Source organism: Babylonia areolata, chromosome 11 (genome assembly GCF_041734735.1).
Source record: "Babylonia areolata isolate BAREFJ2019XMU chromosome 11, ASM4173473v1, whole genome shotgun sequence".
NCBI classification, from domain to species: domain Eukaryota; kingdom Metazoa; phylum Mollusca; class Gastropoda; order Neogastropoda; family Buccinidae; genus Babylonia; species Babylonia areolata.
The window spans coordinates 22412959-22440458 of record NC_134886.1 but is presented as its reverse complement, the minus strand read 5'-3'; the positions used below and the strand labels follow the sequence as shown (position 1 = coordinate 22440458).

The 27500-nt window shown below is 43.6% G+C and overlaps 1 protein-coding gene and 1 non-coding gene across 2 annotated transcripts in view; both read right to left on the bottom strand.

Moving 5' to 3' along the window:
• The window catches only part of LOC143287176 (disintegrin and metalloproteinase domain-containing protein 10-like), a 33246-nt gene extending 12782 nt beyond the window's left edge, over positions 1 to 20464 (bottom strand). The window contains exons 1-11 of the mRNA XM_076595120.1: positions 20392 to 20464; positions 19977 to 20112; positions 17948 to 18069; positions 16305 to 16473; positions 15313 to 15439; positions 12937 to 13092; positions 11870 to 12016; positions 9370 to 9547; positions 7129 to 7277; positions 4756 to 4951; positions 1556 to 1709 (exon numbers count right to left, since the gene is read on the bottom strand). Of these exons, the coding sequence (XP_076451235.1) occupies positions 1556 to 1709; positions 4756 to 4951; positions 7129 to 7277; positions 9370 to 9547; positions 11870 to 12016; positions 12937 to 13092; positions 15313 to 15439; positions 16305 to 16473; positions 17948 to 18069; positions 19977 to 20112; positions 20392 to 20464 (1607 nt within the window). The remainder of the gene's footprint in view (positions 1 to 1555; positions 1710 to 4755; positions 4952 to 7128; positions 7278 to 9369; positions 9548 to 11869; positions 12017 to 12936; positions 13093 to 15312; positions 15440 to 16304; positions 16474 to 17947; positions 18070 to 19976; positions 20113 to 20391) is intronic.
• Positions 14932 to 15050, bottom strand: LOC143287794 (5S ribosomal RNA). The gene has a single exon (XR_013056006.1). It is a non-coding gene; the product is annotated as a 5S ribosomal RNA (ribosomal RNA).
• Positions 20465 to 27500: the final 7036 nt, after the last annotated feature.

The window sequence follows — 27500 nt, the reverse complement described above, 5'->3', positions numbered from 1 at the left end:
CTGACACACACTGTTTCTATAGTGAACACTCCTGACACACACTGTATCTATATGGAACACCCCTGACACACACTGTATCTATATGGAACACCCCTGACACATACTGTTTCTATAGGGAACACTCCTGACACACTATATCTATAAGGAACACCCCTGACACACACTGTATCTATAGGGAACACCCCTGACACACACTGCATCTATAGGGAACACTCCTGACACACACTGTATCTATAGGGAACACCCCTGACACACACTGTATCTATAGGGAACACTCCTGACACACACTGGATCTATAGGGAACACCCCTGACACCCACTGTATCTATAGGGAACACCCCTGACACATACTGCATCTTTTGGGAAGATCCCTGACACCCACTGTATCTATAAGGAACACCCCTGACACACACTGTATCTATATGGAACACCCCTGACACACACTGTATCTATAAGGAACACCCCTGTCACACACTGTTTCTATAGTGAAAACTCCTGACACACACACACTGTATCTATTGGGAGCATCCCTGACAGACACTGTTTCTATAGGGAACACCCCTGACACACACTGTATCTGTAGGGAACACCCCTGACACACACTGTATCTATAGGGAACACCCCTGACACACACTGTATCTGTATGGAACACCCCTGACACACACACACTGTATCTATAGGGAACATCCCTGACACACACTGTATCTGTAGGGAACACCCCTGACACACACTGTATCTGTATGGAACACCCCTGACACACACACACACACACACACACACACACACACACACACACTGTATCTATAGGGAACACCCCTGACACACACTGTTTCTCTAGGGAACACTCCTGACACACACTGTATCTATAGGGAACATCCCTGACACACACTGTATCTATATGGAAAACTCCTGACACATACTGCATCTTTTGGGAAGATCCCTGACACACACTGTATCTATATGGAACACCCCTGACACACACTGTTTCTATAGTGAACACTCCTGACACACACTGTATCTATAGGGAACACCCCTGACACATACTGCATCTTTTGGGAAGATCCCTGACACACACTGTATCTATAGGGATCACCCCTGACACACCCTGTATCTATGGGGATCACCCCTGACACACACACACTACTTCTAGAACAAACCATGACGCACACTGCAAAGGAACACTGGGATTTGAAACTAGCTTCTTTAGAACAGAAAACTGAGTATTTCATTTAGCGTGGATGTAGATAGAGAATATATATATATATATATATATATATATATATATATATATATATATATATATATATATATATATATATATATATTTGTGTCATTAGGAGTCTATGAGTGTGTGTGTGTGTGTGTGTGTGTGTGTGTGTGTGTGTGTGTGTGTGTGTTTAGAAACCCAGACACAGACACACGAAGAAGTGTTCAGAAACCCAGACACAGACCCATGAAGAAGAGGGGTGGTTTGGAGCAAAGATACACACAAACAAAGAAGGGTGGCAAGGAGCACAGACACAGACACAGACACAGACACAGACAGAGGAACTGACCTGCAGAGAGAAGTCTTTGTCAGGTGACACCCCGAGGTAGGGTCATCCTCGTCCCGTCCCACACAGCACGTGGCCGCACTGCACGTGCCGAAGCCACAGTCACACTCCTCCCCCTCCTCTGTGATCTTGTTGCCACAGAACGCTTCGCCTGAGGCTGATCACATGCACACAGACACAGACACAGACATAGACACAGATACACACACACACACACACACACACACACACACACACACACACACAGATATATAACTGAGGAAAGGCACCAAGTGTTCAGTCGCTGCCCGTGTTTCTTCCACCCCTCATTCTTCTGACGACAAACTTCAGCTTTTTACAGGTGACAGCGTTGGAGCAGGTCAATAAAGTGGAGGAGCTGAAAAGAAGAGAACTGTTCTGGATATGTAACCTTGGGACAGTTTTTGTTGGACTGAACACGAGAAGCGACATCCACAGGTTTTCATTGTGAACCCTAATTCGTGGAGTTACCAGTCTCGTTTGTCGTCGTCGTGGTTATACACGATCACTGATATATATATATATATATATATATATATATATATATATATATATATATATATATATATATATATATATATATAGAGAGAGAGAGAGAGAGAGAGAGAGAGAGAGAGAGAGAGAGAGAGAGGTGTACACAGACAATTGAAGGAATATTTAGAACATAATGTTTACTTAGTGGAAAACGTCATGTAAGGTAAAAAAGATGACCCCCCCCCAAAAAAAAAAGCATTACGTCACCTGTATCCTACCTTGTTTTGCCTGGCAAGAAGGCGGACATCCCATCTTGTTTTGCCTGGCAAGAAGGCGGACATCCTACCTTGTTTTGCCTGGCAAGAAGGCGGACATCCCATCTGGTTTTGCCTGGCAAGAAGGCGGACATCCTACCTTGTTTTGCCTGGCAAGAAGGCAGACATCCCACCTTGTTTTGACTGGCAAAAAGGCGGACATCCTACCTTGTTTTGCCTGGCAAGAAGGCGGACATCCTACCTTTTTTTGCCTGGCAAGAAGGCAGACATCCCATCTTGTTTTGCCTGGCAAGCACGCAGACATCCCATCTTGTTTTGCCTGACAAGAAGGCGGACATCCTACCTTGTTTTGCCTGGCAAGAAGGGGGACATCCCATCCTGTTTTGCCTGGCAAAAAGGCAGACATCCCACCTTGTTTTGACTGGCAAGATGGCAGACATCCTACCTTGTTTTGCCTGGCAAGAAGGCGGACATCCTACCTTGTTTTGCCTGGCAAGAAGGCGGACATCCCATCCTGTTTTGCCTGGCAAGAAGGCAGACATCCCACCTTGTTTTGACTGGCAAGAAGGCGGACATCCTACCTTGTTTTGCCTGGCAAGAAGGCAGACATCCCACCTTGTTTTGACTGGCAAAAAGGCGGACATCCTACCTTGTTTTGCCTGGCAAGAAGGCGGACATCCTACCTTGTTTTGCCTGGCAAGAAGGCGGACATCCCATCTTGTTTTGCCTGGCAAGAAGGCAGACATTCTACTTTGTTTTGCCTGGCAAAAAGGCGGACATCCTACCTTGTTTTGCCTGGCAAGAAGGCGGACATCCCATCTTGTTTTGCCTGGCAAGAAGGCGGACATCCTACCTTGTTTTGCCTGGCAAGAAGGCGGACATCCCATCTGGTTTTGCCTGGCAAGAAGGCGGACATCCTACCTTGTTTTGCCTGGCAAGAAGGGGGACATCCCATCCTGTTTTGCCTGACAAAAAGGCAGACATCCCACCTTGTTTTGACTGGCAAGATGGCAGACATCCTACCTTGTTTTGCCTGGCAAGAAGGCGGACATCCTACCTTGTTTTGCCTGGCAAGAAGGCGGACATCCCATCCTGTTTTGCCTGGCAAGAAGGCAGACATCCCACCTTGTTTTGACTAGCAAGAAGGCGGACATCCTACCTTGTTTTGCCTGGCAAGAAGGCAGACATCCCACCTTGTTTTGACTGGCAAGAAGGCGGACATCCTACCTTGTTTTGCCTGGCAAGAAGGCGGACATCCTACCTTGTTTTGCCTGGCAAGAAGGCGGACATCCCATCTTGTTTTGCCTGGCAAGAAGGCAGACATTCTACTTTGTTTTGCCTGGCAAAAAGGCGGACATCCTACCTTGTTTTGCCTGGCAAGAAGGCGGACATCCCATCTTGTTTTGCCTGGCAAGAAGGCAGACATCCCATCTTGTTTTGCCTGGCAAGAAGGCGGACATCCCACCTTGTTTTGACTGGCAAGAAGGCAGACATCCCACCTTGTTTTGACTGGCAAGAAGGCAGACATCCCACCTTGTTTTGCCTGGCAAGAAGGCAGACATCCCACCTTGTTTTGACTGGCAAGAAGGCAGACATCCCACCTTGTTTTGCCTGGCAAGAAGGCAGACATCCCACCTTGTTTTGCCTGGCAAGAAGGCGGACATCCCATCTTGTTTTGACTGGCAAGAAGGTGGACATCCCATCTTGTTTTGCCTGGGAAGAAGGCAGACATCCCATCTTGTTTTGACTGGCAAGAAGGCAGACATCCCTGGCAAGAAGGCAGACATCCCACCTTGTTTTGCCTGGCAAGAAGGCGGACATCCCATCCTGTTTTGCCTGGCAAGAAGGCAGACATCCCACCTTGTTTTGACTGGCAAGAAGGCGGACATCCCATCCTGTTTTGCCTGGCAAGAAGGCAGACATCCCATCTTGTTTTGACTGGCAAGAAGGCGGACATCCCTGGCAAGAAGGCGGACATCCAATCTTGTTTTGCCTGGTTCACAATGGCCGCCTGCCGTCTGGCAAGGTCAATCCCTACACATTTGTCTTAAAACTAAGCTGGTGCTGGGTATTTTTGATTTTCTCCTTTTCTAGATTTTTTCTCCAAATGTGAAATTTTGCCATCATTGATTTCGGATTCCACTAAGTGCCCCGACGATGTCCTGACCAGCCTATTTCCTTGGCCAGTTTGCACTGTTGAAAGCTTCAGCAACAGTTTTAATACATCGGTCATAGTTCTCTCTAGAACTAGATCGCGGAATTTCTATATAAACAGAGATATAAACAGAGGCATCCTCTGCGGAATAACTCCTCAAACCAATCCATTGGAGAAGCACACACACACACACACACACACACACACACAGAGACAGAGAGAGAGACAGACAGACAGAGAGAGAGAGAGAGAGAGAGAGAGAGAGAGAGAAGCAGACTTACGAACAAAACACGTGTGTCGTTCAGAGTCCACCACTTGCTGAATGATGCGGGACATGTTGTCACGACTACAGGGAGAAAAGTGCACGTTGTTCCGTCGCGTGCCGCTCATGGCGTATGGATACATGATGTAGTTACCGTCGTCAGCATTTCTCGCTGTTGTACCAAAGGGAGCGCACTCATCTGACCCTATGTCGTGCTAAAGATTGAAATGAATCTCCTGTGAGCTCTTTGTACAAAGGACAAACTTTTATGCATGCATAGACTGCAGAACTTAAACACTAGTCTGGTCATCCACTAACGACCATAGACACTTTTGTATGAACATCCACTGACAACTACAACCACTTGAACAAATATCCACCAACAACTATAGATTCATGTATGAACATTAACTGACAACCTCAGACACGTGTACTGACATCCGCTGACAACTACAGACAACTGTGGTAACACCCAGTGACCATTACGAACATTTGTATGAACATCAACTGAACATGAGCACTCGGATGAACATTCATTAACAACTACAGACGCTTGTATGAACATCCACTAATATCTACAGATACTTGAATGAACATCCACTGACAACTACAAACACCTGTACTAACACTCGCTAACAAATATGAACACTTGTATGAACATCAACTGACCACAGACACTTCGAATAACAGTACATCCATTGACAACTACAGACACTTGTATGAACATCCACTGAAAACAACAAACACTTACATTAACATCCACTGACAGCAACAGACACGTATGTGAACGTTACTGACAACTCTAGACATATTCATGAACACGGTGGTGGAATTTATGAGGAGTCAAAGTTGTGTCATGGATGTGAAACTTACATGGAAGCCAAAGTTGTATCATGGCTTGAAACTGCATTGGGAGCTAGTTACATTATGGATGTGATACTTTCTGGGGAGCAAAAGTTGTGTCATGGGTATAAAACTTACTGGGAAGCCAAAGTGCTGCTATGGGTGTGAAACCTACTGGGGGACCAAAGTGATATCATGGGTGTGAATTTACATGGGAGCCAGTTACATTATGGCAGTGGAAACTACCTGGCAAGCCATAGGTGTGTCATGGGTTTTAACCTTACTGTCAAGCCAAAGACGTGTCATGGGTGTGAAACGTAGCCAGAAGGGCTGAAGACAGAAACACCTGACCAGCATGCACCCTACAACCAAGGTACGATGCACCTTTCACACATGGCTACAGATTCATCCAGCTCAGACGAAGTTTACGCCTGCTCATCGAGGCCCATCCAGGAAGGAGCAATCATGGTGCCTCTCTTGTGAAAGCCCAGAAGGAGACTGGGAGCGAAAGTTGTGTCATTGGGGTAATAGGTATGCCTACTGGGAAACAAAAGTTGTGTCATAGGGGTAATATTTACAAAAGTTGTGTCATAGGGGTAATATTTACATCTAGTGGGAAGTCAAAGTTGTGTCATTTGGGTAATAAGTATACCTACTGGGAAGCCAAAGTTGTGTCACTGGGGTTATAGTTACACCTAGTGGGAAGTCAAAGTTGTGTCATTGGGATAATAGGTATACCTACTGGGAAGCCAAATTTGTCACTGGGGTAACTGGTATACCTACTGGGAAGCCAAAGTTGTGTCATTGGGGTAATAGGTATACCTGCTGGGAAGCCAAAGTTGTGTCATTGGGATAATAGGTATACCTACTGGGAAGCCAAAGTTGTGTCACTGATATGAAACTTTCTGTGAGAGCCAAAGCTGTGTCATGGGTTTGAAACTTACTGTGGAGCCAAAGTTGTACCATTAGCATCAAACTTTCTGAGGGAGCCAAAGTTGTGTCATGGGTGTTGAACTTACTGGCCATCCAAAGTTTCGTCATAAATGTGAAACTAACTTGGAAGCCAAAGTCATGAGTGTGATGGATGTTTAACTCACTGGGGAGCCCAAGTTGTCATGGAAGTTAAACTCACTGGGGAGCCAAAGTTGTGTCATGGATATTAACCTCATTGTGGAGCCAAAGTTGTGGCATGGATATTAACCTCATTGTGGAGCCAAAGTTGTGTCATGGATGTTAACCTCACTGGGGAGCCAAAGTTATGTCATGGATGTTAACCTCACTGGGGAGCCAAAGTTATGTCATGGATGTTAACCTCACTGGAGAGCCAAAGTTATGTCATGGATGTTAACCTCACTGGGGAGCCAGTTGTGTCACCCAAAGTTGTGTCATGGATGTTAAACTCACTGGGGAGCCAAAAATGTGTCATGGATATTAACTCACCGGGGAGCCAAAGTTGTCATGGTTGTTAAACTCACTAGGAAGCCAAAGTTGTATCATGGGTGTGAAACGTAATGGAAAGCCAACGTTTTGTCATGTGTGTGGTACTTACTGGGGAGCCAAAGGTGTGCCCAACTTCATGGGCAAACACCAGCTGGGAGACGATGCTGGGAAGGACTTTGCGGTAGTTGATGATGCTGACGATGCCCGTGTTGAGGGATTTCCGTGAATGATAGCGGCCACACAGTCCAGCTTGTAATTCTGTCATGTACTACACGTATTAGGCCATTGACTGGTCCATAGACAAGGCGCGAGAACAGCACGTACGCAATCAGCATACGGTATTCAACACTTACTAATACACACATATGTAAGCAGTCAACATCCCCCCTCCTCCACCTCCCCCTCACACACACACACACTCCAACTTGCACACAATCACACAATGCAGAAGCTGTGAGCAGGACAATTGTTTAGATCATTTGTTGTTGCTACTGTCTGTTGATCAAGCATCTCCGCCTCTGCCAAGCTCTTCGTGACCCAGTCATGACCGATATACTGAGGTGTCTGGCGAGACTTTTGCTCCGTGATTTGGGTAGCTTCATCTGCATCAGCCCTGGGCACCACCTTTCCGATGCAGAACATGCATCGTTAAATGCTGGACACTGGCATTTACTTGTCATTTCTGCTCTGATAGCACCGGTCAATAAAGGGTTTGCGACTTCTACAAAGAACGCCACCGAACTGCCATGGTCAATCAGGCACAGGTCAGATCTGCTCCTGTCAATGCAGGTGACACCTTCTAGAGAGACAGGCTGGTTCTCCAAGACAGCAGCACAGTCGGTAACAGTCGTCTTTTCCCGCTCCTTTCTCACCAGCCGCGCACGCCTGTGTTCAGACCCTGCAGTCGTTTGCAACAATTCAGTACATTTGAATTTATGTCGAACCAGAACTCGCACAGTCAACATGCCTTGGGGGTAATCCTCTTGGTAGTACGTACCGTTTACAATGTACGTTCCTGGCATCTGCAACCTGCCCATGGAGCTGCCGGAGACGAACCTGGTGAGGTGGTCGTTGAGGCTGCTGCTTGTGATGTGGGGTACAGAACAGGGCATGTCTGCAAAAGCCAAAGCCTCTCTGCAGTATGCCCTGGTGGTGGGGGGACTTGGAATGTTCCATGTCCTTTTCAACCTCAATCTTATTCATTGCCGCGAAAAGCTACTGGTCGTCAGTATGCCTGAAGAGGATGGTGTCATCATCAGATGTTGGTCATCAAATGCCTGAAGAGGATGATGTCATCATCAGATGTTGGTCATCAAATGCCTGAAGAGGATGATGTCATCATCAGATGTTGGTCATCAAATGCCTGAAGAGGATGATGTCATCATCAGATGTTGGTCATCAGTATGCCTGAACAGAATGATGCTATCGTCAGATGTCGGTAGCACCACCCCGTGGATGCAGTGTAGCGTAGCATAATGTAAAGTGGTATGATATGATTTTGTCTTGATGATGTCATGCTTGCAGCACCACCCTGTGCAGGCTGCTGTATTCATCAAAATCAAGTCGGGCCTTCAGGCATATACAAAGTTCATCGAGTTCGACCTATGTCGATCCTGGCCATAGACTGCTCTGTTGATGGATCTTCGTTCACAGCATATCCAATGAAGCTGTCCTTGTCTGGCGTTACCTGCTGCACCTTCCGCTTCTGCATATGAAGCTTGAAGCTTGTCCTTGCTACGTTCCTGACGTGCTGATCATCACTGACAGCAGGAATAACACACGCTTGGCGTGGTACATTGCGGAGGGCTTCAGTAGGCCAGGCCCATTATTGTCTTGGGGTGAAGATCTGTGTCCGCGTTGACTGAGAGTAAACCTTCGGTTGTACCAAGCCCGAGTGGAGCTGAACGAATCCCATCCAGCGTCCCCCTGAAGTCCTCTTTTACATCGACTGGTTGCTGTTTGGCAACGGTCCCTGACAGGTTGAGATGGAAGCCATGGTAGGTAGGAGTACGACATGCCTTTGCCATGCTTAGAAATCGCCCCTGGGCTGTCACATATGTCTCTGAGCAGCTGTCTCTGCTTGCCCAGTTATTCCTTGTCCTCTGGGCATGGACTGTCCTACGCTTCTAGGTCATTGATGCCTTCATTTTTTTGCGTCACACACACACACACACACACACATACACGCACACACACACACCCACACACACACCACCCATCTTCATTCAGCAAGTAATGACGATTTTCAATGGCCATCCGAGCCAGCTCCTCCCAACCACCCCCCCCCCCCCCCCCCCCCCCCCTCCCCACCCCCTCTACACAACACCACCCATTGTAAGCTGGTACTGACGGTTTTCCTTCGCCACCCAAGCCAGCCCCACGACGCCCCCGGCAAAGTCACGGTAGGTGAATGTGAAGGCCAGGCAGAAGAGGTCACTGTTTTCCTTCGACACCATGAGCAGGTAGTTACTGACATCCAGCGTGTTTCGGCAGTAAGCGGCACTCTTCTGGTCACAGTTTTTCATGATCTGTCACACACACACACACAGACGCACACGTATACACACACACACAGACGCACATGTACACACACACACACACACACACACACACACACACACAGGTTCATTCATTTTGGACGCATACCATCCAATTTGTGAACTGGTGGGATGAAATTCACCTTGAAATGAATGTTGGCAAAAAAAAAAAAAAAAAAAAAAAAAGAGTTCGCAACTGATTTAAGATTGGTTTGGTGTTTAAGTAAAATCATCACAAAGAAATACATGGTTGAACAAGTAGACATATACATATATACATATATTGGTCTCATAGCTGACAAAAACTTTCTTTGAATGAAAATTCCACAGCACACGCGAAGAAGAGCAAGAGTAGCATGAGCTGTCTTTGAAAATGAAATCGTTTTAACGTGTTGGAACAGGTGCTCCAAATGTTTTTGATGTCTGCATCGTTTTAACTTTTGGCGCTGTGTGTGTGTGGTAGGTAAAAGACACACTTTTAGCGACAGGCCCAGTTAAAAACTGACTGACACACTCGTGACAGCGTGACAGACGACGACATTAATTTTGTAGTAGACGGCCATACAGAAGCTGCAGGTTTAGAGCTCCACGCGCAAGAACATCTCGTTACGTGAATTCATTCATTCTCACAGCCATCCGCGGACTCGATCAAATCATGCAACAAACTCACTCATCGGTTTCCCCTGCCACACTTCACCAGCAGGACAGATGTGTTGCGTGCATGTGGGAGTGTGGTTAAGCACGCGCATGTGTGTACCTGAGGTTTGGTTGGTGGTAGTGGGGAACGGAAAGGCGGAGGTGGTGGTGGAGATGGAGATGGTCTTGCTCGAAGCCTCCTCCGTGAATGAGAGAAGAGCCGTGTAAAGCCATTCAAGTTCCAAAACGTGTATGAGCCACCGGCACTTCTCTGCGGACCAAATCCCCGCACATGGAGTGTGTCCACATGTGGTCCCCAACCTACAGGTTGTGAAGAGCACTACCTGTTGAGTGATGGAGGGGGTGGGAGTATGTGCCAGGAGAGAGGTGAGTAGCCAGCCACTCGGCGGACCACTCTCCCAGACAGATCTGCCTGTCCAAAGGCTGTGTCCCCAGGGACCAGTACAGTTCCAGCTACTGCTGCTGGGAGCGCTTGAAGATCGTGCCCAGGAGTACGTTGGGCCAGACCGACTTCAGGAGAGAAACCAGGGTTTGTGCTGTGATGTAGAAGGAACAATGAAAGTCTGAGAGAAAGTCATGAAAATCGATCCAGCCGATCCAGTGAAAGAGAGAGCCTGGCCATCCCTGTGACTGGGGGAAACATGTCACTTCTCCTGAATCATGGCGAAACCCTGCTGACAGCACAGACCCAGCATCCTGGAGGTTCGATTCTTGCACAGGGCATGGGACCACCGTGTGGAGATTTCAAACCTGGCTGAATACTGATGCTCTGCAGTATTGCCACAGGGTGTTACGTGAATCATGGCTGGTGTCTGATGGTCTATGACAGGGTGTTATGTGAAACACGCTGATTACTGATGGTTTATGATAGGGTGTTATGTAAAACACGCTGATTACTGATGGTCTATGATAGGGTGTTATGTAAAACATGGCTGATCACTGATGGTCTGTGACAGGGTGTTATGTAAAACACGCTGATTACTGATGGTCTATAACAGTGTGTTACGTGAAACATGGGTGATCACTGATGGTCTATGACAGGGTGTTACGTGAAGCATGGGTGATCACTGATGGTCTATGATAGAATGTTACGTGAAGCATGGCTGATCACTGATGGTCTATGGCAGGGTGTTATGTAAAACATGGCTGATCACTGATGGTCTATGACACGGTGTTATGTGAAACATGGCTGATCACTGATGGTCTATGACAGGCTGTTATGTAAGACATGGCTGATCACTGATGGTCTATGACACGGTGTTATGTGAAACATGGCTGATCACCGATGGTCTATGACTGGGTGTTATGTGAAACATGGCTGATTACTGATGGTTTATGATAGGGTGTTATGTAAAACATGGCTGATCACTGATGGTCTATGACACGGTGTTATGTGAAACATGGCTGATCACTGATGGTCTATGACACGGTGTTATGTGAAACATGGCTGATCACTGATGGTCTATGACACGGTGTTATGTGAAACATGGCTGATCACTGATGGTCTATGACAGGGTGTTACGTGAAACATGGCTGATCACTGATGGTCTATGACAGGGTGTTACGTGAAACATGGCTGATCACTGATGGTCAATGACAGGGTGTTACGTGAAACATGGCTGGTGACTGACTGAGGGAAGCGAACCCAGAACTCACCGTGGTCCTGTGGATGACAAAGGAGAGGCCTGTGTTTTTAATGTCCCCTGAGTAAGTCTGGAACACCGTCTGCTTGTAGATTTCAGAGATGACAGACACATGACTGGAGAAAAATGCGAGTATCTCATCTTCTGCTTGCGAATCGGGCTGCCAAAAAAAAAAAAAAATAAAAAAAAAAAATAAATAAAAAAATAAAAAAATAAAAAATAAAAATAAAATATAAATAAATAAATAAATAAATAAATAAAAAACCTAAAATGTAATGAAATAAAATCAAGTAAACAACTCGGCAAATAAATCAAAATAGAATAGAATGCTAATAAAGGATACACAGAAGGTAAAATGATAATAGAAGACGAGAAGTTTTTTTGTTTTGTTTTTTAAATCGGACAATTATTCAAACAACTTGCGCACAACTGCAAATGCGTTCACACATTAAAAAAAAAAATAAAAAAATAAAAAAAAAAGGTGTTTTGATAAAATTGGACTGTGTTCACACACACACACACACACACACACACACACACACACACACACACACACACATGACGCACACGCACCAGTTTGCTGTCTCACAGACATCCAGGCCCGACACACCGAGAACCGAACGAGAACAATGGACACGGTGTAAGGGAGACAAACACTAGAGACGTAAACATTTATTGGCATGCCGTGGTTGCCTCCTCTGAACTGAATGTTCATTCTCACCGTCGTCTCTTCACCTTCATCTCACACACTCTTTGTCTCCCTCTTTCCTTTTCCTATGCAGTATGGTGTATATTCATTGATGTATTTATTGTAATGTATAAGCCGTTTTCATATGATTACATCTATCTATCTATCTATCTATCTATCTGTAGCCTGTATCTATCTATCTATCAGTATAGCCTGAGAGTTAAAAACTGGCAAAAGTTCTAATACAGAGTGGTGTGAGTTATTTTAGAATGAGGTAAGCTTTGAGACAGAGACGTGCATACAACTCACTCATCACATGTCTTCTGACGTAATGGTAACCAACTCACACCAGCTATCTGGACGTGACGGTAACTACTAACTAACTAACTCACCACAGTTGTGCCATGCTTGGTGGTCTTGAAGTAATGGAACAGCAGGGGATCGGCACGCAGGTGCAAGGGACAGGTGTTGTTTTTGCCCAGGGAGCGTCGCCTGCGGGATCTCTGGCCGTGGCTGTGTTTGTCAGATGCCGAGCGATTCCCTGCTGCCTGAAACACCGCACCACATCATGCCACATCACATCATGAAACATCACATCGTGCCGCATCACATGATGAAACATCACATCGTGCCGCATCACGTGATAGAACATCACATTGTGTTACATCACATGATGAAACATCACATCGTGCCACATCACATCATGAAACATCACATCATGCCGCATCACATCATGAAACATCACATCATGCCGCATCACGTGATAAAACATCACATCGTGCCACATCACATCATGAAACATCACATCGTGCCGCATCACGTGATAGAACATCACATTGTGTTACATCACATGATGAAACATCTCGTCACACCACATCATACCATGTCACATGACACAAAGACAAAATCATATCACACCGCTTTACATTATACTACGCTACACTACATTTCGTCACACCACATCATACCATGTCACACGACACAACACCAAATCATATCACACCACTTTACATTATACTACGCTACACTACATTTCGTCACACCACATCATACCATGTCACACGACACCACACCAAATCATATCACACCACTTTACATTATACTACGCTACACTACATTTCGTCACACCACATCATACCATGTCACACGACACCACACCAAATCATATCACACCACTTTACATTATACTACGCTACACTACATTTCGTCACACCACACCATACCATGTCACACGACACCACACCAAATCATATCACACCACTTTACATTATACTACGCTACACTACATTTTGTCACACCACATCATACCATGTCACACGACACCACACCAAATCATATCACACCACTTTACATTATACTACGCTACACTACATTTCGTCACACCACACCATACCATGTCACACGACACAAAACTACACCATATCATGCCGCTTTCAATCAAACCACATTAGATCAGTGTGTGTCACACCACCACATCATACCACATAACATCACACCACGTCACACCATGCCACATCAAAACATGCCACACCCGAACACTTCATACCACTCCAAGTCATGACACAAAACCCATAGCATCATCCGTCTTCGGCCCAACAACTTGGAATTCTCTACCTATTGCTCTCAAACAAACAACTCATCTATCTACCTTTAAAGTAAATCTTAAAACTTATCTCTTTAGAAAAAAACTTGTCATAACTCAAATAGTGCTGTTGTCCCAGGCCCATGGCAATGTGAATGTGTGTGATGGGAGAGCAGAGAGAATGGGTGTGGGTAGATGGATGGTGGTGGTGTGTTTCGAAAGGGAGAATGACCCGATTTTTACCCCTTTTACCTTTTCTATCCAAACTTTTATTTTAGAATTTTTACAGATTTAATCTGTGGCATGCAGATTACAATTATGTTCCTTTTTACATGTATGTATTTTAAGTGAAAATTGCTGTCATCTCAGCCGTTTAATCATGTGTGTGTCTGTGCGTGTGTGTTAGTGTGAGTGTTGGAGTGTAACAGTTGCAGTATTGATAGTATGTTACTTTGTGAGTTTTATGCATTGTGTTTTTATAATATTACTGATTCTGTTTTATGTTTTTACTACTTTTTATATGCTTTCTTGTTTCATTTTAGGTACTGGCTTGTAAAGCGCTTAGAGCTTGCTTATGCTTGTATTATAGCGCTGTATAAAAATAAATTATTATTATCATTACGTTTTCTGCACAATCGTGATGTTCCACATGATTCTCCGCGCCAGAGGGTTTCAGTTTCAGTTTCAGTTTCTCAAGGAGACCTCACTGCCTTCGGACAAATCCACATACGCTACACCACATCTGCCAGGCAGATGCCTGATCAACAGCATAACCCAACGAGCTTAGCTAATAGTTAGAAACCAATGCCAACAGCACCCGGTGTTCCCAGGCGGTCACCCATCCAAGTACAAACCAGGCCCGACGTTGCTCAGCTCCGGTGATCGGACGAGAACCGGTGTTTTCAACGTGGTGTCGCCGTTGGCCAGGGTGACCCGAGAGTGGAACACGAAGGACTCCTTACAGATAGTGATATACTTCTCATGTTTCAGCTGGCTAAGTCCAACACAATACTCCATGGGCTGACACCTGCACAATAATCCCCTCGCCCCCTCCCCCCCCCTGCCCCACTTAGAGTAACATCCCCAGAAGACCCGTAGGATAACACCCGTTAGAGGCTCCCAAAAACAAGAACTGCACATCATCCCTTGAGTAACACTTGCAAAGGATTCCTTAGAACTGACTCACGCGTTTGCCTCGTGCAGTTCTGCCTCGTTGTTGCTGCTGCTGCTGCTGTTGTTGTTGTAAACGTAGCGTCATGTCCATGAACTCTCTGATGCCATGGTGGTCCACACCACAAGCTGATCCATTATTTCTGCACAGTCATACATTATGTAGCCTGCAGGGTATAGCTGGAAGGCTCAGCAAAGCGCAGAGACCGACAATGCAAAGCCCTGTACCCCATTCCTCGTGTTCAATAAACACTGATCAGTACAGGCCCGAACTGCAAGATTTCCACATGATGGCTTTATCTCGGGTACGTATAGCACGTGTGTTTTTGATCATCTGTAAATATTGAATAACACAGGTGCGTTTTGGGTGATGTATTTACTATTAAACACTGCACAGTACATATCTAATTCAGGTGATTGGCAAGCACAGCACTTGTGGTGATCAATATAAATGTGAAGTACATGTGTAATTCTGGTGATATGTAAACACTCTGCATCCCAAGTGAATTTCAGATTCCCTGAAAGTCACTGTAGTGTTTGATCAGTTGAAATGTGCACTGTGCAGTGATTACATATCATCTGAAAGCTGCATTACATTGTTTACAGATCACCCGAAAACTGCACTATGTGTTGTTTATGTATCACCCGAAAACCAAACTGTGTATGGACTATGGAGTACCTGAAATATGTTTACAAATAATCTGAAAGCTGCACCGAACAATATAACAGATCATCTAAAACAGTCACTGAACAGTGTTTAGAGATCAGCTGAATACCGCACTGTGCATTCTTTACAGGGTGATCACCTAAAACCTGGTCTATACACTGTTTACAGATCATCTGATGCTTGCACTGTGAAGTGTTTTACATATCGCTTGAAAGCCACAATTTTCAAAGTTTACAGCACAACAGAAAAAAACGCAGGGCAAAATCTTTCCAGTTGACCTGAAACCTACAGTGTACAATGTGCACAGTGTCATGGTGTGGTACCTGTGGCTGAGGTATTACCTGTAGGGGCTGGGGTTGAGGTGAGTCTCTGGGTAGATGATGGTGTGAAAGGGTGGGTGGGGGATGTACTTGGCGGCTGGCTCAATGTGGAATGTGGTGTCTGCTGTCTGGATCTTTCCTTCCAGACTGCCATTGTGCACTGCCAGCATCGCCCGGCTGCCAGCCTCCCCTGTTACACGTAACGCCACACCAATCATCACTACAGACCTGTCCTCTTACATGTAACGCCACACTAATCATCACTACAGACCTGTCCTGTTACATGTAACGCCACACTAATCATCACTACAGACCTGTCCTGTTACATGTAACGCCACAATAATCATCACTACAGACCTGTCCTGTTACATGTAACGCCACACGAATCATCACTACAGACCTGTCCTGTTACATGTAACGCCACAATAATCATCACTACAGACCTGTCCTGTTACATGTAACGCCACAATAATCATCACTACAGACCTGTCCTGTTACATGTAACGCCACACCAATCATCACTACAGACCTCTCCTGTTACATGTAACACTACATGAATCATCACTACAGACTTCCCCTGTTACATGTAACGCCACAATAATCATCACTACAGACCTCTCCTGTTACACGTAACGCCACAATAATCATCACTACAGATCTGTCCTGTTACATGTAACGCCACAATAATCATCACTACAGACCTGTCCTGTTACATGTAACGCCACACCGATCATCACTACAGACATGTCCTGTTACATGCAACGCCACACCAATCATCATTAAAGACCTGTCCTGTTACATGTAACACCACACCAATCATCACTACAGACCTGTCCTGTTACATGTAACGCCACAATAATCATCACTAAAGACCTCCCTGTTACATGTGACACCACAGGAATCATCACTAAAGACCTCCCTGTTACACGTAACGCCACAATAATCACCACTACAGACCTCCATGGTATATGTAACACCACTGGAATCATCACTACAGACCTGTCCTGTTACATGTAACACCATAGGAATCATCACTACAGACCTCCATGTTATATGTAACACCATAGGAATCACCACTACAGACCTCCCTGTTACATGTAACACCACAGGAATCACTACTACAGACCTCCCTGATATATGTAACACTACAGGAATCACCACAACAGACCTCCCCTGTTACATGTAACACCACAGGAATGAACACTACAGCCCTCCCCTGTTACATGTAACAACACAGGCACCATCACTACAGACTGCCCTGTTACATGGAACACCACGAGAACCATCACTACAGACCTCCTTGTTACATGTAACACCACAGGAACCGTCACTACAGCCCTGCCTGTTACATGTAACATTACAGGAACCATCACTACAGACCTCCCTGTTACATGTAACATGATTGTCATCCTTCCCATCACCATCTTCATCATCAGTGTGATCGCCAATATCAGTATGATCACCTTCCTTATTGTCTCCATCGTCATTATTAAAGTGAACATCATCCTTTTCATCACCGTCATCATTATCAGCATCATCATCACCTGTATCGTCCCAATCATTTTGTCACCTATCATCACCATCGTCATTATCTCAATGATCGTCACCATCATATGACCATGATCCTTATCCTCACTAGAAGCAGCGATAGGGAAGGGACATACCGGTGACGTAGCCATGGTACAGAAAGGAGATCTGAGGTCGGTGAAGTCCCTTGTCTTCTGTGAACAGCTGGTGGTTGGGGCTGAACTCCCCGTGACTGGGCCACAGCTTGACACGTAGCCGTCTGTAAGTTTACATTGTGCGAGTGCTGTGAACAGTGGGCACTGTCTATGTACTGTAAAAAGTATACACGTCTGTGCTGTAAACAGTGTTCACTATGTACGTGCTGTAAAAAAAAAAAAAAAAAAAATATATATATATATATATATATATATATATATATATATATATATATATATATATATATATATATATGGACACTATGTATGTACTGCAAAAAGAAAAAAAAGTATACAGTGTACACATTGTACACCATGTCGGTACTGTAAACATGTCTGTGCTGTAAACAGTGTACACCATGTCTGTACTGTAAAGAGTGTACACCATGTCTGTGTTGTAAACAGTGGACATCATGTCTGTACTGTAAAGAGTGCACACCATGTCTGCGTTGTAAACATGTCTGTGCTGTAAACATGTCTGTACTATAAACAGTGCACACCATGTCTGTGCTGTAAACAGTGGACATCATGTCTGTACTGTAAAGAGTGTACACCAGGTCTGTGTTGTAAACATGTCTGTGCTGTAAACAATGTACACCATGCCTGTGTTGTAAACATGTCTGTGCTGTAAACAGTGTACACCATATCTGTGTTGTAAACATGTCTGTGCTGTAAACAATGTACACCATGCCTGTGTTGTAAACATGTTTGTCCTGTAAACAGTGTACACCATATCTGTGCTGTAAACATGTCTGTGCTGTAAACAGTGTACACCATGTCTGTGCTGTAAACATATCTGTGCTGTAAAAAGTGTACACAATGTCTGTACTGTAAACAGTGCACACCATATCTGTGCTATAAACAGTGGACACCATGTCTGTGCTGTAAACAGTGTACATTATGTCTGTATTTTAAACAGAGCAAAGTCTGTTTTGTAAACAGCGCACACCATGTCTGTACTGTACTGTAAACGGTGTGCACCATGTCTGTACTGTAAACAGTATAAACCACGTCTGTGCTGTAAACAGAGCAAATGTTTGTGCTGTAAACAATGTACACGGTGTGTGTACTGTAAACAGTGCACACCATGTCTGTACAGCACACATTGTTCAACATGTTTGCATTATAAACACTGTTTACAACGTCTGTACCGTAAACAAATTATGTTTGCCAAAGAAATTACATCATCATTATCCTGTGAAGATTGTAATTATATTTCTGTTGTAAACAGTATTCATAATTATATGCTGTAAACAATGTTCGTAATGCTCAGCATATCTGCACTGTAACACAGTGTCCATCTCGTCTGTACTGTAAACAGTGTACATGCTATATGTACTGTAAACAGTGTACACCGCGTCTGTACTGTAAACGGACAGCTGAACCCATCGTCACTGTAGTACAGCAAGGCACTGAATCGGACATCAAACTGACTGTGATGAATACACTTACTTTCCAAAGGCACTGAATCAGACATCAAAATGACTGCGATGAACACACTTACTTTCCAAAGGCACTGAATCGGACATCAAACTGACTGTGATGAACACACTTACTTTCCAAAGGCACTGAATCGGACATCAAAATGACTGTGATGAACACACTTACTTCCCAAAGGCACTGAATCGGACATCAAAATGACTGCGATGAACACACTTACTTCCCAAACGCACTGAATCGGACATCAAAATGACCACGATGAACACACTTACTTTCCAAAGGCAGTGAATCGGACATCAAAATGACCACGATGAACACACTTACTTTCCAAAGGCACTGAATCGGACATCAAAATGACTGTGATGAACACACTTACTTTCCAAAGGCACTGAATCGGACATCAAAATGACTGTGATGAACACACTTACTTTCCAAAGGCACTGAATCGGACATCAAAATGACCACGATGAACACACTTACTTTCCAAAGGCAGTGAATCGGACATCAAAATGACCACGATGAACACACTTACTTTCCAAAGGCAGTGAATCGGACATCAAAATGACTGTCAGCTGACCGACGCACTCTCTGGTGATTTCTGTGGATTGAGTTTCGGTCATAGGACAGGGGCTGATAATCCAGGATGTAATCATTCAGCGGACCACACTCTGAAAAAAAATAGTGACAAGTAGATCTAAACATCTACTACATTCATTCACTATAGTTGTCAGAGCACCCCAACAAGTGGGACTAAAAACAAATAAAACAACAACAAGGAGAAGGAGAGTCGTTTCAAGACAGTTTTAGTAATTCTTTCTATGCATTTATATTCCATAACTTGCAAGGCTGGCGAAGCCGTACTTTTCAAAGTCAGCGTTATTTACCGATAGATGTGTGTGTGTGTGTGTGTGTGTGTGTGGAAACAGTTTCACACAGAGAGAACCAACCTGCCAAGCCACCAAGTACTGCCAGGACAAACAGGCCGACAGTGACCTCAGTGACGCGGTCCAGATCTACCATCTTCAGTTGACTACTGCACACACACACACACACACACGCGCGCGCGCACACACACACACACACACACACACACACACACACACACACACACACACACACACACACAATTAGTTTGTTTTAATTCCCCAAATTTCTTTCTTTAAAGAAAACTGAAAATGGAATTGGAAGCCCAGAGTGGCATAAGGCAATGCGCAACTTTCAAATTAAAAAAAACTTACATGGTCATACTGCCCGGGACATGCAGGTGTTAAGGGAAATGAGCGAGCTCACAGACTTGCTGGTAACGCAACAACGAGCGGCCTACATCTAGGAAAATCGGAAATCCTCAGAAAAGTCAAAGAATATAAAAAAAGAACAGGTACAAGGCCATCATTTCCAAACCAACATTGCGCAAATTTCTTCAAAACGGAACAGTCTCTGTGGGCTTTTCCAAATACAATAGACTGAGCACAGTGCCATGGTGTGTTAGCTGTGGCTGAGGTCTTACCTGTAGGGGCTGGGGTTGAGGTGAGTCTCTGGGTAGATGATAGTGTGGAAGGGTGGGTGGGGGATGTACTTAGCGGCTGGCTCAATGTGGAATGTGGTGTCTGCTGTCTGGATCTTTCTGGGAGGGCGTAGAGGATGAGGTATGTGTGTGTATGCATGCCTACACTGTGGGAGCAACGGAATATTGGAACGTGCATGTGTGCATATATATATATATATATATATATATATATATATATATATATATATATATATATATATATATATAGTAGTTCTTTTTTTATGTATTTATCTTTTCTTTTTCTTTTTCCTCAAGGCCTGACTAAGCGCGTTGGGTTACGCTGCTGGTCAGGCATCTGCTTGGCAGATGTGGTGTAGCGTATATGGATTTGTCCGAACGCAGTGACGCCTCCTTGAGCTACTGAAACTGAAACTTTCTTTAAATTTATATTTCTTGTCAAATTTCGAACACGTTCCAACACGCATAAAGACATACACTGCACATACCCCCCGCCCCCTCCTCCCCAACCCTCTTTTCCGTCTAAAATTACTTTCGTGAACATACATTAAATTAATCACCAACCAACCAACACACAATAAGCAGATATATGAAAAAAACGTAACTTGCAATTCGAAACACCTGAATAACAAATCTGAGCGACGACACAGGATATGAAATAGCTTAGATCTGACACTAGATCTAGATCTAATTGTCCGAAAGTGTGTTCATGTTCGAACTACTGCACTTCCATTCTACAAGACAACTCCCTGTCAATTTTGTAATTTTCTTCCTTCAAATCTAGATCTACATTTCACCAAGAATTTCTTGAAAAACAAAACAAAACAAAAAAATAAACAACAAAAAACAAAAACAACAGTTACCAGAGGTGAGTTGAATTCGTAAACCCGCGCTGGAAATGAAGTCATCAAGTCATTTGAAGTTGATGATCATGATGATCAGACGATAGCTCTGCAGGCTCTGCCAAACACAGCACACTTTCTTACATTGCACTTCATCAGTGTGTCTCGAACACTATTTCAGTTCAATTTGAAATTCAGATGATTCCGAACGTTAATTTCTTTGTTCTCGTGATGGAAGAGGTCACCAAGGTGGATAAAAAAAATCAGAGAAACGTTGCAAATGTAATATTGATGCTCTTGGTCCTCACGGTTGTATATTATTGTATAACGTTTTGTCACAACAGAGTTATATGTGTGATGCCCCGGCTGCTCTCCCCTGTACGGTGCAGCGCCACCTATTTTTTGGCTCAAGTGTGTGGTTATTAAGTAGTAATATATCTGCATATATATATATATATATATATGTATTAACACTTTTTATTTACTGTTTTTTTGTTGTTTTTTCTTTATTAAATTACCCGCTACTAATTAACGGGTCACTTACAATTGTGTGTCGATTACAGCCTTTTTTTTTCTTCTTCTTTTTTTTTTTTAAAGCATTTATGTGTGTGTGTGTGTGTGTGTGTGTGTGTGTGTGTGTGTGTGTGTGTGTGTGTGTGTGTGTGTGTGACAAATGGATATGGAAGAGAGAGAGGGGGGGAGAGAGAGAGAGAGAGAATCATACAGGCAGACAGGCTGATAGAACAAAGACATAGGCCTACGTACAGAGACAGTCAGACGGAGAAATAGACGCAGATACGGAGACAGACAGACAGACAGATACAGAGTCAGACAGATAGATACAGACAGAGAGAGAGAGAGAGAGAGAGAGAGAGAGAGAGAGAGAGAGAGAGAGAGAGAGAGAGAGAGAGAGAGAGAGAGAGAATGATAAACAGACAAAGAGTCAAACAGACAGATACCTAGACAGAAAGATAATATACAGAGTCAGACAGACAGATACACACAGAGAAAGATAGATACACAGACAGATAGACAGACAGACAGACATCCAGTCCGGACCAGTGGCGATTTGAATCAGTCCCCTTTAGTGACTCCCCCAACCAGCAAGGACTCAGACAAGGGACCCCTATAATCCCCATCACCTTCACTGTCAACGACCTCCGCTATCAATGCCTGTTAACACGCCACTGTCAACTGCTCCCACGTGCATGGCAGATAGCACAACTGTCTCCAGTCTTCCTCGGCTCTTTCAGACACCTCTGTCTCTGTCTCTGTCTGTCTGTCTGTCTCTCTCTCTCTCTCTCTCTCTCTCTCTGTCTCTCTGTCTCTGTCTCTTTCTCTCTCTCTTTCTCTTTCTCTGTCTCTTTCTCCTTCTCTCTCTCTCTCTCTCTCTCTCTCTCTCTCTCTCTCTCTCTCTCTCTCTCTTTCTTTCTTTCTGTCTTTCTTTCTTTCTTTCTTTCTTTCTCTCTCTCTCTCTCTCTCTCTCTCTCTCTCTCTCTCTCTCACACACACACACACACACACACAAAGACACACACACACACACACACACACACACACACACACACACACACGAGCGCACGCACACATAGAAATATATATATATATATATATATATATATATATATATATAGAGAGAGAGAGAGAGAGAGAGAGAGAGAGAGAGAGAGAGAGAGAGAGAGAGAGAGAGAGGCACAGAGAGAGAAAGCCAGACAAAGAGAGAAACAGCGACAGAACCTACCCAATCAAACAAACAGTGAAACAATGGCACATGAATATATAAAACACACACACACACACACACACACACACACACACACACACACACACACACACACACACACACACACACACACACAAAACAAAACAAAACAATCCCAGTGTCTGTGTGGGCCTCTTGTCAATTGTAATAATGAAACAATCACTCAACTTTGTCCAGCGAGCAGACGAATGGTCTTTCAAAACAATTTACGTCTTTCAGGAAAAAAAAAGAAAAAAAAAAGAAAAGAAAAGCGAATAGAAAAAAAAAAAAGTGTCCTTCATACAAGAACAAATTCCGTTTCTTTAGCTCCGAAGGTGTAAATTATCACATGTTTGTTTGTAGTCCGACGCAAACAGTGTTAAAAAAATGTATATCCAGACACATTCATTACCAAAAAGCAGCAGCAACAGCAGCAGCAACAACAAGAACAACGACGACAAGGTTGACAGGCAACATTATACAAAGTGCAACCGTTCATTAATTAATAATTTGTTGTTGTTTTTTCTTCTTTTTTCTCCCCCCTGTATTATACATTGTCTGATTGATTGTGTGTGTCGGTTTGTCTTTTTTGTCCATTTCTTTCATTGCTTTTTTAGAATAAATATTTGTCTTTATTCATTTCTCATTACTTACTTATTTATCTATTTATTCATTCATCCATCTATCTGTTTCTATCTATTTAAAACATGTGGAGTGATGGCCTAGAGGTAACGCGTCCTCCTAGGAAGCGAGAGAATCTGAGCTCGCTGGTTCGATTCACAGCTCAGCCTCCGATAATCTTCTCCGTCTCCTGTAGACCTTCAGTGGTGGTCTGGACGCTAGTCATTCGGATGAGACGATAAACCGAGGTCCCGTGTGCAGCATGCACTTAGCACACGTAAAATAACTCACGGCAACAAAAGGGTTGTTCCTGGTAAAATTATGTAGAAAAATCCACTTCGATAGGAAAAACAAATAAAACTGCATGCAGGAAAAAATACAAAAACAAGAGAGGCAAGACCTTCAAGACTCACTTGTGATACACTTAAAAAAATTTTTTTTTAAATCCAAGCTTTTTATGTATTGAGTATGATTAATGTTTAAGATGAGAAAGATCAGTTTAAAGCAAATTAAGTCACCTAGCATTAATTACAGAGTAATTTCCCTTTTTTACTATCTGCACCAAAACGTTTGCAAAATAAATAAAACTTCCATGCTTAGCAAAAGAAGTTCCTGTTTGAACAAAAAATGATAATAATGACTGCTCTTGTTGTTGGGTCAGAATATCAGATCAAAGTGCCAAATTTAGGGAATACAAAAAAATATAAATATAACAGTAAATGCAGTTTACATATAATTAGGCTTTTTTTTTTTCTTTTTTCTTTTTTTGTGCCCATCTCAGAGGTGCAACATTGTTTTAAACAAGATGACTGGAAAGAACTGAATTTTTCCTATTTTTATGCCTAATTTGGTGTCAACTGACAAAGTATTTGCAGAGAAAATGTCAATGTTAAACTTTACCACACACACACACACACACACACACACAGAGACAACCGAACACCGGGTTAAAACATAGAGTCACTTTGTTTACACAAGTGAGTCAAAAATGGGTGGCGCTGTAGTTTACACGAGTGAGTCAAAAATGGATGGTGCTGTAGTGTAGCGACATGCTCTCCCTGGGGAGAGCAGCTGGAATTTCACACGGATAAATATGTTGCGATAAAAAGAGAAATACAAAGCTGTACATCCATGAATGCGTTCTCTATTTTGTAGTGGTTTATTTGCCTACTTATTTATGCAATCGTTTTTGTTTTTTTGTTGTTGTTGTTTTTTTTGTATTTTTTATAGCTTTCAGTTACCTGTCTTTTCATATTGATTGGCTTAATGGAAAAGAAAACCAACAAGTTGTTTCCGTTATCATTCAGTCGAAACACTGTTCTGTGTACGGACAGTACCATTTAATGTGGAGCAGTTTTGTCGCTTTGACCAATGCTTGGCTTACATCACTGACATACAAACAGCCTGCAGGTGGGCCAAGCGCAAAGCGAGAACTGTGAATGGAGAGAGTTACCACTCTTTACTCTCTCTCTCTCTCTCTCTCTCTCTCTCTCTCTCTCTCTCTCTCTCTCTGTGTATATATATATATATATATATATATATATATATATATATATATATATATAATTTTTGTATATATTAATTATATATATTATAACATATTATTAATCATAGTATCATTATTATTATATTGATTTTTTTTTTCAAGGCCTGACTAAGCGCGTTGGGTTACGCTGGTGGTCAGGCATCTGCTTGGCAGATGTGGTGTAGCGTATATGGATTTGACCGAACGCAGTGACGCCTCCTTTAACTACTGATACAGATATTGATACTGATTATATCACTGATTGACAAACGGCTTACATTTAGGCCAACAGCACGGTGAGAACTGTATGATTAATGGTTTATCTGCTGCAGCTTTTGTGAACGACAGTGACTCTAAAACTAGGACGCAAAATAGCACTGGCTCTTAGTACCGCAGCTATGGGGGCAAGCTGGCCTTTGGGAACCATCCCCAACGTCGACTGTCCTAAAAACCCTCTTGGCCCAGAGAGTTGGGATGAGATACTCTCCGCTACAATCAAATTCTAACCCAGATAGTCGGGACAGCAGATAACCTCTTCTGCTGTTCTGGTGGTCATAGTCGAACACGACTGACTACAGTGGAGTGATGGCTTAGAGGTAACGCGTCCTCCTAGGAAGCGAGAGAATCTCTGAGCGCGCTGGTTCGAATCACGGCACAGTGGAGAGTATTTTCTCCCCCTCCACTACTAGACATTGAATGGTGGTTTGGACGCTAGTCATTCGGATGAGATGATAAACCGAGGTCCCGTGTGCAGCATGCACTTAGCGCACGTAAAAGAACCCACGGCAACAAAACGGTTGTCCCTGGCAAAATTCTGTAGAAAAACCCACTTCGACAGGAAAAAAGAAATAAAACTGCACGCAGGAAAAAAATATACAAAAAAAAAGAAAAAAAAGTGGCGCTCTCAGTGTTGCCACGCGCTCTCCCTGGGGAGAGCAGCCCGAATTTCACACAGATAAATATGTTGTGGAAAAAAAAAGAGAAATACAATACAATACAATATCATACAGTTTTGACACCACCTGCACGACTATACATGCATATAAACGGTTCCCCAGTTTGATTTCCCAGCCAGTGGATCAGACCAGAATTGTACGCCGATCCCCATGGACAGATAGGCAGGCGTCTTCAATATTCTGCCACCTTTTCCCAAGTAGAAAGAATAGAAAAGGAGAAGAAAAAGACAGAAAGGAAAGAAAGAAAGGAAAGACAGAAAGGAAAGAAAGAAAGAAAGGAGGAAGTAATCAGTCAGACAATTAACCTCACAGACAGAACGACGAACACAAAAAAATAAAGATACAAAAGGAACGAGAAAAGAAGAAGAAAAAGAAGAGAGAGAAAGAGAGAGACAGACAGACGGGCAGACAGACAGACCGAGACAGAGACAGACAGACAGAGACAGAGAGAGAGGGAGAGAGAGAGACAGACAGACAGACAGACAGACAAACAGACAGACAGACATAGACAGAGGGAGAGATAGAGAGGGAGGGAGAGAGAGAGAGGGAGAGGGAGAGAGCAAATGATAGGAAAGAATGACAAAAAAAAAAAAAAAAAAATCAAACATAAGTAAAACCAAGAAGAAAAAAAAAAAAATACAAGAGAGAAATATACGTTAAAGATATAGAGGAGAAAACCGTAGGGGAAAGAAAGAGAAAAATGGTGTAAATGGACACGGTTTCTGGTCTTCAGTTTCCACACCTCCAACAGATATTTCCTTTGTCCACAGAGAGAATTGCGCCGCTGTCAATAGAACTTGAGAGCTTAAATTAAATTTACTCTCTGGTGTGGCCAGTTTCTTATCC